Raw genomic sequence first — 13,579 nt, 5'->3', positions numbered from 1 at the left:
ATTCTTCTGCCTCAGTTATTCTGCTATTGATTCCTTCTAGTGTAGTTTTCAGTTATTGTATTGTTCACCTCTGTTTGTTTGTTCTTTAATTCTTGTAGGTCTTTGGTAAACATTTCTTGCATCTTCTCGATCTTTGCTTCCATTGTCGTCGTCCCCCCGCCGAGGTCCTGGATCATCTTCACTATCATTATTCTGAATTCTTTTTCTGGAAGGTTGCTTATCTCCACTTCATTTAGTTGTTTTTCTGGGGTTTTATCTTGTTCCTTCATCTGGTACATAGCCCTCTGTCTTTTCATCTTGTCTGTATTTCTGTAAATGTGGTTTTTGTTCCACAGGCTGCAGAATTGTAGTTCTTCCTGCTTCTGCTCTCTGTCCTCTGGTGGATGAGGCTATCTAAGAGGTTTGATGGGAGGGCCTGGTGGTGGGTAGAGCTGACTGTTGCTCTGGTGGGCAGAGCTCAGTAAAACTTTAATCCACTTGACTGTTGATGGGTGGGGCTGGGTTCCCTCCCTGTTGGTTGTTTGGCCTGAGACAGTCCAACATTGGAGCCTACCTGGACTCTTTGGTGGGGCTAATGCCAGACTCTGAGAGGGCTCACGCCAAGGATTACTTCCCAGAACTTCTGCCAGTGTCCTTGTCCCCATGGTGAGCCACAAACTTCCCCCCCCCACCGCCACCTCTGCAGGAGACCCTCCAACACTAGCAGATAGGTCTGGTTCAGTCTCCCCTGGGGTCACTGCTCCTGCCCCTGGGTCCCAGTGCACACACTACTTTGTGTGTGCCCTCCAAGAGTGGAGTCTCTGTTTCCCCCAATCCTGTCGAAGTCCTGCAATCAATTCCCACTAGGCCTCAAAGTCTGATTCTCTAGGAATTCCTCCTCCCGTTGCCGGACCCCCAGGTTGGGAAGCCTGACGTGGGGCTCAGAACCTTCACTCCAGTGGGTGGACTTCTGCGGTATAAGTGTTCTCCAGTCTGTGAGTCACCCACCCAGCAGTTATGGGATTTGATTTTACTGTGATTGCGCCCCTCCTACTGTCTTATTGTGGCTTCTCCTTTGTCTTTGGATGTGGGGTATCTTTTTTGGTGAGTTCCAGTGTCTTTCTGTCGATGATTGTCCAGCAGCTAGTTGTGATTTTGGTGTTCTCACAAGAGGGAGTCAGAGCACGTCCTTCTACTCCGCCATCTTGGTTCCTCCTCCCGGTTTGCTTTTTAAAACTGTTTCTGTGGGCTTGGGGTTTGTATTCACCTGATTTGGACAATGTTGAAACAGTGGGTCTTATCAAAGCCTTTTTAGAGCTATAGTTTTGTTGTTTTCTATTGGGATATGTTTAGGGCCAAACTGCTCTCATGCCCGTCTGTCCTGGGCCTTGCCTGGCAGCCATGGCCCCACCATTAACATGGAGGGAGCACGTTAGCTGCCGTGATGAAGTCGCGTACCTTGCTTCTTCCCCTTCCTCTGACCTTGAAGCTGATTCTTTTCCTGCTGCTACTGGAGAGTGTGCCTGGCATACAGTTTCCTCTGCCTTTTTGTTTTATTTTACTTTGGGGAGGGGTTGCTCTGCCCTAGAAATTGAGAGAAGGCACCCCAGGCTGGCCTGATGAGTGAACGTGCTTTAAACATCTGAGGGTGGAGCACCCTTAGATCAGGCTTTTCTGTTCCGAGTAACAAAATGCTTTCAGACTTGCAGTAGACGAATGTCCTTAGGCTTCCGGTTTGCAGCCTGTTCCCCAGGAAACCTTTGATCACCTAGCCCACTGCCCTTCTTGTTGCCTCCCTGGCGGGGATGCAGTTCCATCCCTATAATGACTCATTTGATCTTCAAGACCAACTTGCAGGTCCAGGAGGGAAGGGAAGGAAGTCGGTTTAGTTACTTCATTGAGGAAGCGGACTGGTTGTGGGTGGTTCAGTTTCTCTGTGTCAGTCCTCGGTGCTGACAGGGCTGAGATGGGAGCTCACACCCCCATCAAACCAGTGATGGGGGCATGTCTCACCCCCAGACATTGGTGCCTTGGAGACAGTCTTTGATCGTCCCGTTATTAGGGGGCTGGTGGTGCCACTGGCATCTCGTGGGCCAGGGATGCTGCTCAACATGCCACATCGCATGGGATGCGTCAGGGATGCCGAGAGTCGGTGATGCCCTGCCTTAAACAAAGGGCCACATCTGTGTTTGGCATGAAAGTCGGTGGGAGGAGTCGGGGGGTGGGGCATCTGTGGGTACTGCAACCAATGTAGTGCCTGGTCAACTTTACATCATCTTTCTCAGATCAGAGGGTTTTGTTGTTTTTGTTTTGTTTTGGTTTTAGTTTTTTATTGGCACTGTGTCCTGCGGCTGTGTCTGTATTCTGGGGACATTGTGGTATATTTTGACTCATACCTACCAGACTTTGTACATTTCAAAATGAAGGAATTGAAGGGGGATGTATCAGGTGGGACTGAGCCTACCAACACTTGGACTCCCTTTTAAGAACATTTGGGCTCACTTTGGAGAAATCTCGACACAGAGAAGCCAGATTTATTCCCACGTTGCCAACCCGAAAGGGCTCCTGGGCCCACTTTACTCATGGGTAACGGGGATCTTATTCCTGATGTCCTGGGGCCGCACTCTTCACGTCCTCTCAGGATGAGGGTGAGTGGGGGTGAGGGGACGGTCGGCCGGTGGGAGCCCCGCTTCCTGCCCACCCTCAGGTGGGCCGTAAGGCATCCTGAGTCTGAACAGATACACCCCCTTTAAGGGAGCAGGGAATTCTTTGGTTCCTCCGTCAGGAAGATGCCAAAGAGAACCCTTGTGTGGAGCAGCATCGGAGTGAGTCTGATTCTCATGATAACCGCTTTACGGGCATCTCAGAGCATTCAACTGAGCACAGCTTTTGTGGGTCGGCCCTAGGAATGGTCAGAACTTTGAGGTTCGTATGTTCTGGAGGGAAATAGAAACAGCCTAGAGGTGGATACAGTTGAACCGAAATCGCCTGTTAGGAGGTGATGCCGTGCTTCTCGTGACACCCCCTCCCCCACCCCAAAAAGAGTGATTCTAGTGAACAGGGCCTGTTGTTTACGTCCCCATGGAAGGGGGTCCTCAGTGTCAGCCTTGCCTCAGGGATCACTCAACCCAGGGCCTGGGCACTGACAGTATCAACATTATCTCCCTAAATCCAATCATCCCTTCACTACAGGTGTAACGACTCTGCATCTGTAATTCTGGAATCCAAAAATCTCTAAAACCTGCCAGTTTTGCCCGAACTCATTTGGGCAGCAGTCCTTGGTGGAGCTGCATGTAACCCGGACTCGCCCTCTAGTGTGACTGTCCCCGGGGTGGTGGAGGGGGCAGGAGGGGAATGGGGAGGCTTGTTCACGCTGCTGACAGTGCCAGGTGACACGTAATGTCCATACTGCTTCTTAAAATCCTAGCCTTCAAAATTCTGGCACACTTCCTGCCCCTAGGGTTTGGGGAAGCGATTGTGGACCCACATATGTAGCCAATGGCTGGGAATCAACACGTTAACCTGGCCCTGCTTCCTCGTCTGTCTGGTGAAAATCATATTTACCCGTCCTGCACTTGGAAAAAATCTGTGCACAAACGGGGCAAGGGGGCCATGATGCTACAGGTGCCTTCGACTCCTCTGGTTGTTGCCAGGCACAGAACTAGGGGCTCAGGTGAATCACTTCCCTGTGGACCGTCTCAGGACTGTGGACGTCCACATGTCTGCAGTCTGGGTCACATCCCGTCGGGCATGGCTTCCTTCCTGGCCTCAGCAGTGTTGGCACCTGCAGCTGGAGGATCTGGGGGGTACAGGTGCTGGGCTATGCATCCTGGTTAGAGCCTCTGCCCACTGGAAGCCAGGATCACCCCCAAGCCCACAGCAGTGACAGCCAGAAATGTCTCCAGATGTCAGCAGATGTCCTCTAGTTGGGGACCACCATCCTATACCCACTGGGGCTCAAATTTAGAAGACGTTTGGTTTTGTGTGTTTTTTTTTAAAGAATCATTTGGTAATTTATCCAACACATTTGTCCATGCCTAGTCTAGTTTCTAAGTTCAGCTAGAGCTTTCCAGGTTACCAACATCAAACCAGTTAAACAGGTCAGCATCAATTATTTAAATGGAGTTTTTTTTGGCTTTTTCTTGAGTAGAAAGCATCTGGGAAGCATATTGATCGGAAAACACTGGTATTTCTGCTAAAGGTCTGGCACGGGATTTGTTCTGTCTGGCTGCCACTGGGCCTGCTGTAAATCTGGGACAAGTCTACGTGTGATACATGCCAACCCTTGGGCGCCATTCGGGGAGGGTTGGGGTGGGGTGTGGATTAACCCGTTCTTTCCACCTACCAAGCCACTTGTAGATTTATTTGTTTTTTCCTTTTAAGATAGGGGTTTTCCTTAGATACAGCTTCCTTAAGCTTCTTGGAGACAGTGAGGACGAGTACATTACATACCTTTTGCAAAAGACTGTGCTCAGGGTGGACTGTCCCAGGTTTAGGTGGATGAGAATCAGGGTGGGGAGAGTCCTTAAGTTACCTGCTCTGATCTCGGCTACAGAAATAGTCTAGATGTGTTTCATTTAGTATGCAGGGTCAACATCCTATTAGGTGCAGATTTTCCTGCAGATTAAAAGAAGTCATTATTCTTATTATAGCTCTTTATCTATGACTAACTTAAAAGTCTTTGCTCTTTAAAAGAACTTGTAAGGGCTTGGCCCTCCTCAAGCCCAGCATTTGTGAATATCAGGCCCACCCATCGTCACCCATTGAAGAAAGGTTAGGAGTAGAGCATCACTTTCAGCAGCTAATCTTCTTATTACAAACAACACATTCTAAATGGGTGAGGTGAGTCAGGACTTCCTACTGTGAAAGAACAGGGACATCAGAACAAGATTGGGAGCTAACGTTCTGGTCTCCTCGGCCATCACAGGAGGTCCAGTGAGCGGCTTTCTCACGGGAGCCCTGGGTCCCTCTCGGACCAGCCTGGAATCTGAGCTGCACTTGGTCAGGGCGCTGAGCATCCCGGCCTGGCATCCTATGATGATGAGCAAGCTTTAGTTGTCAGTTAATAGACTGGTACCCTGTCTCCCTTCCTTGCCTCTGTTTGCCACAAAGGCACATTATTTTTCTTCTTGTATATGGTGAACTGCCCGCTTTCACAAGTTTTCAAGTGAGAAATGTCACATTGTGACCAAAGGACAACAAAAACTCACTTTCCCAGCGAGGGCAGCATGGGCAGTCGGGCCCAGAAGCTGAGGTTCCGCTCTTTTTTTTTTTTTTTTAAATTTAATTTTTATACAGCAGGTTCTTATTAGTTATCTATTTTATACATATTAGTGTATATATCTCAATCACAATCTCCCAGTTCATCCCACCACCACCTCCGCTCTTCTGTCAGAACCCCGGGCTCGTCCCTGCAGGGGATTCGAGCAGGAGGGAGGGAGGGAGGGAGACGCAGGTGGCTTTGCTGGGTGTCCTGTGATCCTGAGATGTGTGCGCAGGACAGATGGTAAAGCCACCCACCCGCACAGAGAGCAGGTTAGAAAGTCAACTTTGGGGCCGTGTCTGGCTTTGTCACCCCTTTGCTCTCGCCTGCGGTCACCACCCTCACCTGTGCCCCAATAGTTCCGTGAAGGCCAAGAGAGGTGACCAGAGTCCAGTTGTCTCATTTCCTTGAGGTTTTACACGTACCATTTCTGCATTTTAAATTCTTTAAAGACAGAACTCCTTAACCACTAACGCCTGTCTAAAAATTGTAACAGCGATGCCGGAAGGTATAGGTAGAAGCTTCGCTGTGCAGCTGGGAGAGAGGCGGTGCCGCCTGGCCCTTTGGCTGACGTGCCCCTTGCTGGATTGGTTGAGTTCTTTAAATTAATTCACAAAAGGTGGATGACCTGGGGAATGCAGGGCGAGACCTACCTTCTTGGTGGCAGGCTGGCTTATGCACGCCTGGAAGAGTGAACTGGTGAACTGTTACGGCCCTGAGCACCTTTTTTTTTTTTTTTTTTTATAGATACTCTCTACTTGATACCTTCCTTTCTTTGTTTTCTTTTTTTGTTTTTTTTAAAAAATTAATTAATTTATTTTTGGATGTGTTGTGTCTTCCCTTCTGTGCAAGGGCTTTCTCTAGTTGTGGCAAGCGGGGGCCACTCTTCATCACGGTGCGCGGGCCTCTCACTGTCGTGGCCTCTCCTGCTGCGGAGCACAGGCTCCAGACCTGCAGGCTCAGTAGTTGTGGCTCACGGGCCCAGTTGCTCCGCGGCATGTGGGATCCTCCCAGACCAGGGCCCGAACTCGTGTCCCCTGCATTAGCAGGCAGACTCTCAACCACTGCGCCACCAGGGAAGCCCCCGAGCACCCTTTTTAACTGCATGCCTGCCCCCTGCCAGGTCCAGCTAAATCCTTCCCATGTGATCTGGCTTGATCCTCACACCGTCAACATCTGCCTTGGGCTTAGACCACCTAGTTCTAGGAACCATTTTAGTGCCCAAGTTGCAAAAAAGATCACTTCCCTCCCTGCCTCTGCCCTGCCAGCTGATACCACTAATTAAGTACATAATTCACTGTGAGAGAAGAGGGCTGGCTTATGCGACTGGCTTTGTCCTGCTGTGACTTTTGGTTTATAACATACCAGGAACTGTGTATTACGAGCTTTGGCTTAAAGAAATCTAATAGCACCAGAGGGCTCAATAAATCACTGGGTTTCCAAAAGCTCAAAGTTCAGGGCTGTACCATGACTCGTAGTGTTGTAACCCGTTCAGAAGTTTGGAGTTGACCAAATCTCACCAAGGACAAACCTAAAGGCATTTTCCCCAAAGCTGTGAAATCAGCACGCAGGAGCGACTTGGTTCCCTGGACCAGGGCGTCTGTGCATTTAGAACCTAGTGGGGGCCGAGCAGGCTCTGGGTGAGGGAGGAAGTGTGTGAGCTGAGGTTCTGCGCATGCGTCTCCTATGCACTGAATAAACGCATGATTCCCAAACCTTGAAAACCATCAACGTGGAGAGCCGTCACCGCCTGTCTCTCCTGCACCCACACCTGGCTCGGCACAATGCACTTACTAACCCTTGAGCAGTTCAGAGCCAACCCCTCTATGTGCTGGCTCTTAAATCCTATAAGCGAAAAGTTTATTTATTAAGGAATTAACTTGGAAAACCTTCATTCTGTAGGAAACAAACACAGGTATTTAGTTGGAACCCCTGGGGAAGTCTCTGAATGTCAGTGATAACACACTTCCAAAGTGTTTTCTAGATACTGTTATCTTTTTAGCGATTGTTTCCTCTGGTCCTTGGAATGCTTGACATTCAAACAGAGTTGCTGACCGAAGAATCCAGGATTCGGGAAAAGCATCACTAAGTTGAGAAGACATGGGGACCCATCCGACAGTTTTCTGAAACAAAAAGCCGAGACTGAACGGAGCAGAAGCATCTTACTTGGCTTCAGTGCAAGAACTGGCCTTAAAGCTTCTGTATTTAATTCAACTAATTCAGTGGGCTATAAGTAGAAAGGACTAGAGGCAGGCTATTAGACTTCGTCTCTTTGAAAGTAATCAGAAAAATGAAGGGAAAGTTGCCATCAGGCAGAGTTAAAATACCAGTAATTTTCTTTCACCTTCACCTTTGTCTTCAATTGGTATATATTGCAAATATCTTTTTTAAGTTTTATTAAAGTATAATCGATATACAAAGGACTGTACATAGTAAATTTGTACGGTTTGAGTCTGGACAAATGCAAACACTAGTGATACCATAATTATATATAGATATATATCTCCCAGAAAAAATGAAAATAAGATAAATTAAAAAATTTTTAAAGCCAACTTTATTATAGCATAAAACTAATTTCTCTCTCAGAATGAGAAATTAAAAATAAATTTTTTTAAAAAGCCAACTTTGCCATAGCACAAGATCGTAATTTCCCTCTGGGTCTTTAATTTTAAACAGTACACCTGCGATTTCTTATAAGCGAAAGCCACCCTCAGGTGGACTAACTCTTACCCTATTTAGAACAGATTTAACAAATGCCTATAAATACCCCTACATATGGCAGCGTCTCCTACATAATCCTTTGGGAGACTGTGCCTGTTTTGCTCAAAACAATCCCAGACAAGAAGTCAAGATGTTTTCAGAGCCTCTGGCATGTTCTTAGACAGATCAGCGCTGGATTTGATACAACCAGCTGAGGGTCTCCTGGGGTCACCTTATGAACCAGGACTAACGAGACAGTGTTACTTTTGGTCCAAAGCTAAGCGTGGCTTCCAGTGTTTTACGGTTTGCCTTTCTTGTGTGAATCATAGAACTGGCTCGGAAGGCGGATCCTGAAACAGAATTTGAGAAAGTATTTTGGGCTCTGGCTGTGTCACAATGAGTGTTCAACCTTCTAAGGAGACTTGCAAAACCTCCTCTGAATTTATAAATCATGGTACATTTGTGTAAAACTAGTCTCCCTCACTTAGTAACATCTTCTGTGTTAGCAAAAGACAACTTAAAACTGTAGTTGGTAGTTGTTATTCAGATGTTCCATGGGCCTAACAACTTCACAAACTACAGAGTGAGTCATTTCCTATGACCCAGCCCATGGGCACAATAGAGAGCTGCTTTGAGTGCAACACTCGCAAAATCATCCACTTTCTTAGTCACTTTCTTTATTGTATGTATTTAGGCTACACAAAATAAGCAGATTCTTTCTGGAGAACATTTTACTTCTCAGAATAAGCGTTACGGTCTGGAGAACGGTTTGCCATGTTCTCACTGTAGGAGCAAAGGGATTTGCAGATGTTTTTTATTAGATCCGTATTTAAATTCTCAGAAATAATCAAGGGAAAGGAAATGTTTTCATTCCCCGTAGGGCAGGTATTAAGCAGCTAACCGTCCCGGTGCTTGGCTAAGGAGCAGGTGCTGCAGGAATCATCTAGGAGTTGCTGCTGTCACCTGCACAGCTGACACGGCCCCACGGCAGTCCCTGACCCTGTGGCTATGTTGACGTCATCCTTGTAAGCATCCTTGTAAGAGACTGGGGGACTGGTTCCCTAGTCTCTTTATTTACCTAGGGCTGAGTGTGCAGAAATCTCCCCGGTGGCTATCAGTGTGAGGGCATTAGAAGATTTTCACTGTCTGTCTTGTCAAGACCTTCGGGTCAGCCCAGTTCCCCATTCTGCTCTGCCAGAGGCGGTCTGGTTTTGTGCCGGCTGTTCGGACTGAATTACCGTCAAGTTTCCTCTCATTCTCAGAAGCACTTGGGTTTGGATGATTAAACATCACCCCTCCCCGCAGGGTGCACGTCAGCACAGCAGCCGAAGGTCTGAAACTTGGCCCCAGGCCCCGGGGCTGCTCGCCTTCTCCTTCCCTGCCTCCCAGGCATCTTGGAAACGAAAGTCCACTGACTGTGGTTTGTTCAGTTGCCCTGTGCACGCAGGGTGAGCGTCATTCCCACCAGAGGCCTGGGAGTCTGGAGGAGGGAGAGGTCGTTGAAAGGGCAGCCCTAAGGCCACATTCTCCCTCTCTCTCCCGTCTATCCTCTGCCAGTATCTCTGATCCCTGTCACCTGTCACCTACTATCGGTTATCTGTCCGCCACTGTCTAGCTGCCTATCATCTGTCTGTCTACCTATTTTTAATGTTCTGTGGAAAGAAGCTCCCTGGGGGCCACTTAGAAGAGGAGAGGACCTTGTTTTGCTCCCACTCCTGGAGCGGCAGGGTGGTCTGCGGGCCACCCGGTCCCAGGTAGCTTACGTGCCGGGATGCAACTTAAACAACACCTCTGATAAGCGCTCCCTCTGGGGGGGGGGGGATGGGGGTGCTGGATCACATCACACTCACGCTTGTCACCCTTGCCCTCCATGGTAACAGCCATACCAGGCTCAGTACTTTAAATGGAACAGGCTAAAAATGTACACCGTCTACGGTTTCCAGAAAGAAGGGAGATGGGGACAAAAAGATAAAAGCGATCTTAGAGTTGGACCGAGGTGTGTCTGGAGGAAGTTCCACTGCTTCTCCGTGAAGGCCAGGCTATGGGAGTCCCTGTCCTAGCTTGTCCTGAGGCCGAGGGAGCATCTTTCACATGTGTAGCACTAGACTGTACACACACACACACACGGGTATAGATGTATTTCTATACAATATTGATATTAAATGTATTGTATTGTAATTAATATGTGTGTAATATAATTATACAGTATATAATGAATGATATTTATTATATATAATGTATCAATATATAAATACATATGTGCATGTGTGTATAGTCTTGTGTTAATATGTGACAGCTAGGAAAGGAAAAGAGCATGGAATCAAATAGAAAAGGGAGAAGCTGAGAGCAGGTTCATTTATAGAATGTACAAAGTTTATGATATATAATATGTGTATATTATACATGAAATATATAAATAATATGTCTATAATCTAGTGTTAGGTTTTATAACAGTGTTATACATAAGAATTATAATGTCATATATCATAATATGTATTATATTTTGTTGGAAATTTTACACCTATAAATATGCAAATTGATCGCCCATAAAGGTGGCTGCACTGTTGATTAATTTTTGCTCCATACTCCATGGGCTGTTTAATTTTTAAAAATCTATATTCCTTTTTTTCCTTCCCTCTTGACTTTCACGAGGCAGGAGATAGGCATCCACAACAATAATCTATTATGACAAACTTTTCTAAATGGCTAATGCCTATTCCTTTTTAGGGGTAAATGCCCTGGAAGGTGAGTCACATAGATAGAGATGCAAATGAACATTTCTGTCATTCCTTTTTTTTTTAAAAAAAAAAAGTATTTATTTGGCCGTGCCAAGTCTTAGCTGTGGCGCAGGATCCTTCTTGATCTTGGACAATCTGTGAGGAGAATGAGATGCATTTAGAGTTGAAATGTAATTGTCTTTGGTCAAATGTGCATCGTCGTCCAGAATCCCCTCAGTGTAGTAAACTGGCACTAGTTGGAAGGTAAGGCAGATGAGGATGGGGTGACATCCAGCTGTGCTTTTAGACCCTATTTCATGTGTGTGGAGAGTCGCGGATTACCCGGCAGATGCTTTCCTGTACACGGTGTGATTGACACCACTGCTCTCCGTGAGTTTGTGTTGAGTCACCAACAGTGTTAGGGTAAATACGTCCGTTTGCAATCTCTCAGGAGCCAGTAGACACCAAGCAAACTATCTGACTCCCTGTGCTACTCTGGATGAGTCTGGGTGGAAATTCCCAGTGTTGGAGTTGAAACTTAAGAGGCTTTCCCACAATGTACGGCTTGGAAGGAGCACTAGTGTTACAATGTGTCCTCTCACCATAGGGCTCTTAGGAATTTGGATTCATTGTCATCGGAGTTTCCATTTTCCATAACTCATGGATCAATTAATGTCTCAACACAGTTGAACCCAGTCTTAAAAAGATGTTCCTTCCCTCCCCCAGGGTTACCAGGGCATGGTGGATGGTGGCAGCAACATTGTGGAAGCTGACTGGGAAAGTGTCTCCAGCATCCTGCAAGTGGTACGTGCTGAGCTTCCATCCTGCTTCTCTCTCTAACTCTTCGGTTTGAAACCTCTTGTGCTTATGCTCCAGTAATACCTACAACAGATTGAAGTGCTGCCTGGCATCATTCTTATCTACTCGCATGGAAAGGAAACATTCTTAATTTGCCATTTAATTAAATTTTTTAAGAAGCTCTGCATCATGCACACTAAGGAATTATCCTTGCAAGAAAAAGTTACATGTGATGGCTAGTGGCACTTGAAGGGGGAGATCTGGTATCTTTTTTTAGAGTAGATTAACGTTGAGGCAGTTTTGGTTTGTTGGTACTGTGTGTTTAGTGGCAAATCTCCTTGCCTGTTGGGTTTTGGGAGTCATTTGGCATCAGTGTAACAAAGCATGGGAGAGATCCCGACTGGTAGCCTCCGGGGCTGTGAATTTAGTGGGAACACAGCATCCCTGTTCTGCCCTGACCCAGACAGGGCTGATTTCCTTGGTGTGCACAAGGATGAAGTAATCACCGCTTCAGGCGAAACAGTTGTTCACGTGGAACTTAAAGGAACCTCTTGCCTGAATATTTCATGTGTAATAAATTCCTGGAACAGTGTAGCTTAGTGAAGACTCCAAGTCAGTTGAGAAATAAAGAGATTACATGGAAGGAATGGATTTCATGAAAAGCTCTTGTGATTTGATCTTTTGAAATGTATGTATTCATGTGTGACTCACGTTGAGTATTCTTTTAATTGAAAGAAAAGAGATCGGTCCCATTCCCTCTGAAGGTGCTAGTGCAACAGAAGAAGGGATGAAAAAATATGGTATATAGATATAAATGGAATATTATTGGGCCATAAAAGAGGAAGTCCAGCAATGTAGGACAACATTGAGGTCATTATGTTACATGAAACAAGCCAGACACAGAGAGACAAACCCTGCATGATCTCACTGATACATAGATCTAAAAAAGGCAAATTCAAGAGAAACAGTAGAATGGTGGTTGCCAGGGACTGAGGGGGTTGCAGAAGTGCTGGTCAAAGGACATAAGCTTCCAGTTATAAGATGAATAAGTTCTGGATCTAATGTACAGCGTGGTGACGGTAGTTAACACTACCGTATTATGTACTTGCAAGTTGCTAAGAGACTAATGTTCTCACCACACATACACACACACAGGTAACCAGATGAGGTGATGGAGGTGTTAATTAGTTTGATCATGGTGATCATTTCACAATGTGCACCAATATTGAGTTATCATGTTCTATACCTTTAAAAATATAACCATGCTGTATTATATATTCGAAGGTTCTTGCCACAGAAAGGTAGCTATGTGGATTGATAGAGGTATTAACTAATCTTACGGTGGTCATCATTTCACAATATATACATGTATCAAATCATCCCAGCGTGCACCTTAAACTTACAAATGTATGTCAATTGCATCTCAGTAAAGCTGGGAGGGGGGCGGTGGTGGATGCTAGTGGGGTGTGAGTTGAAATGCCGGTCACAGACTCTTAAGTCTGCACTTGAGGCTTTTTGCTCTACTACTCCTGGGTAGAGGCTGAAGGAAAGTTGGACAACCATGGATACTTAGGTAGAGTAATATTTGCAAAAAGTCAGGACATTGTCATCTGAATTCCAGACAGGAAACCCACGTGTGAGGAGAGCATTTCCACTCTGCTATGGTGATTGTGAAGAAAGATACAAAATACAAGTATGGTTGGTGTGTGTGTGTGTGTGTGTGTGTGTGTGTGTGGAGAGAGAGAGAGAGAGAGAGAGAGAGAGAGAGAGAGAGAAAGAGAGACTGGTGTCCACTTCTTTGCAACCCACTCGGTCCTGGGTTTCATTCCTGGGGCCCTGTCCATGTTATCTCCTCAATGTTTATGGGTTGCTGACTTCCTGTTGATAGAAATTATGTGACCCTCTAATCGCTCTTGGTCAAATCAAAGTCCAAAGGACTGGCTTATCTTTGCTCTGCACCCTGCACCTTCTACCCAGGCTTCCTGGTGCTGTGCCAGGTCCTGACGTCACCCCTGTCACACTGACCGTCATCGTTAACCGAGGATCACTTCTGCTGATGGGCACCTTGCTTTATGAAGCAGGCATGCACTTGGAAGGTCACGCACAAACTGAAGTTTTATCA

The 13,579-nt window shown here is 46.4% G+C and overlaps 1 protein-coding gene across 2 annotated transcripts in view; it reads left to right on the top strand.

Moving 5' to 3' along the window:
• Nucleotides 1–13,579, top strand: part of PFKP (phosphofructokinase, platelet) — a 71,831-nt gene that overhangs the window by 20,152 nt on the left and 38,100 nt on the right. Inside the window, exons 1-2 of one of the 2 annotated variants that reach the window (XM_032620342.1) lie at nt 10,784–10,923; nt 11,386–11,463. In XM_032620342.1, the coding sequence (XP_032476233.1) occupies nt 11,398–11,463 (66 nt within the window). In that variant the 5' untranslated portion in view covers nt 10,784–10,923; nt 11,386–11,397. Of the gene's footprint in view, nt 1–10,783; nt 10,924–11,385; nt 11,464–13,579 lie in introns of those variants that run through there. The other variant, XM_032620337.1, reaches the window with a different exon arrangement.

This window comes from Phocoena sinus, chromosome 2 (genome assembly GCF_008692025.1).
Source record: "Phocoena sinus isolate mPhoSin1 chromosome 2, mPhoSin1.pri, whole genome shotgun sequence".
In the NCBI taxonomy this organism is placed as follows: domain Eukaryota; kingdom Metazoa; phylum Chordata; class Mammalia; order Artiodactyla; family Phocoenidae; genus Phocoena; species Phocoena sinus.
This window is presented reverse-complemented; position numbering and strand designations above follow the sequence as displayed.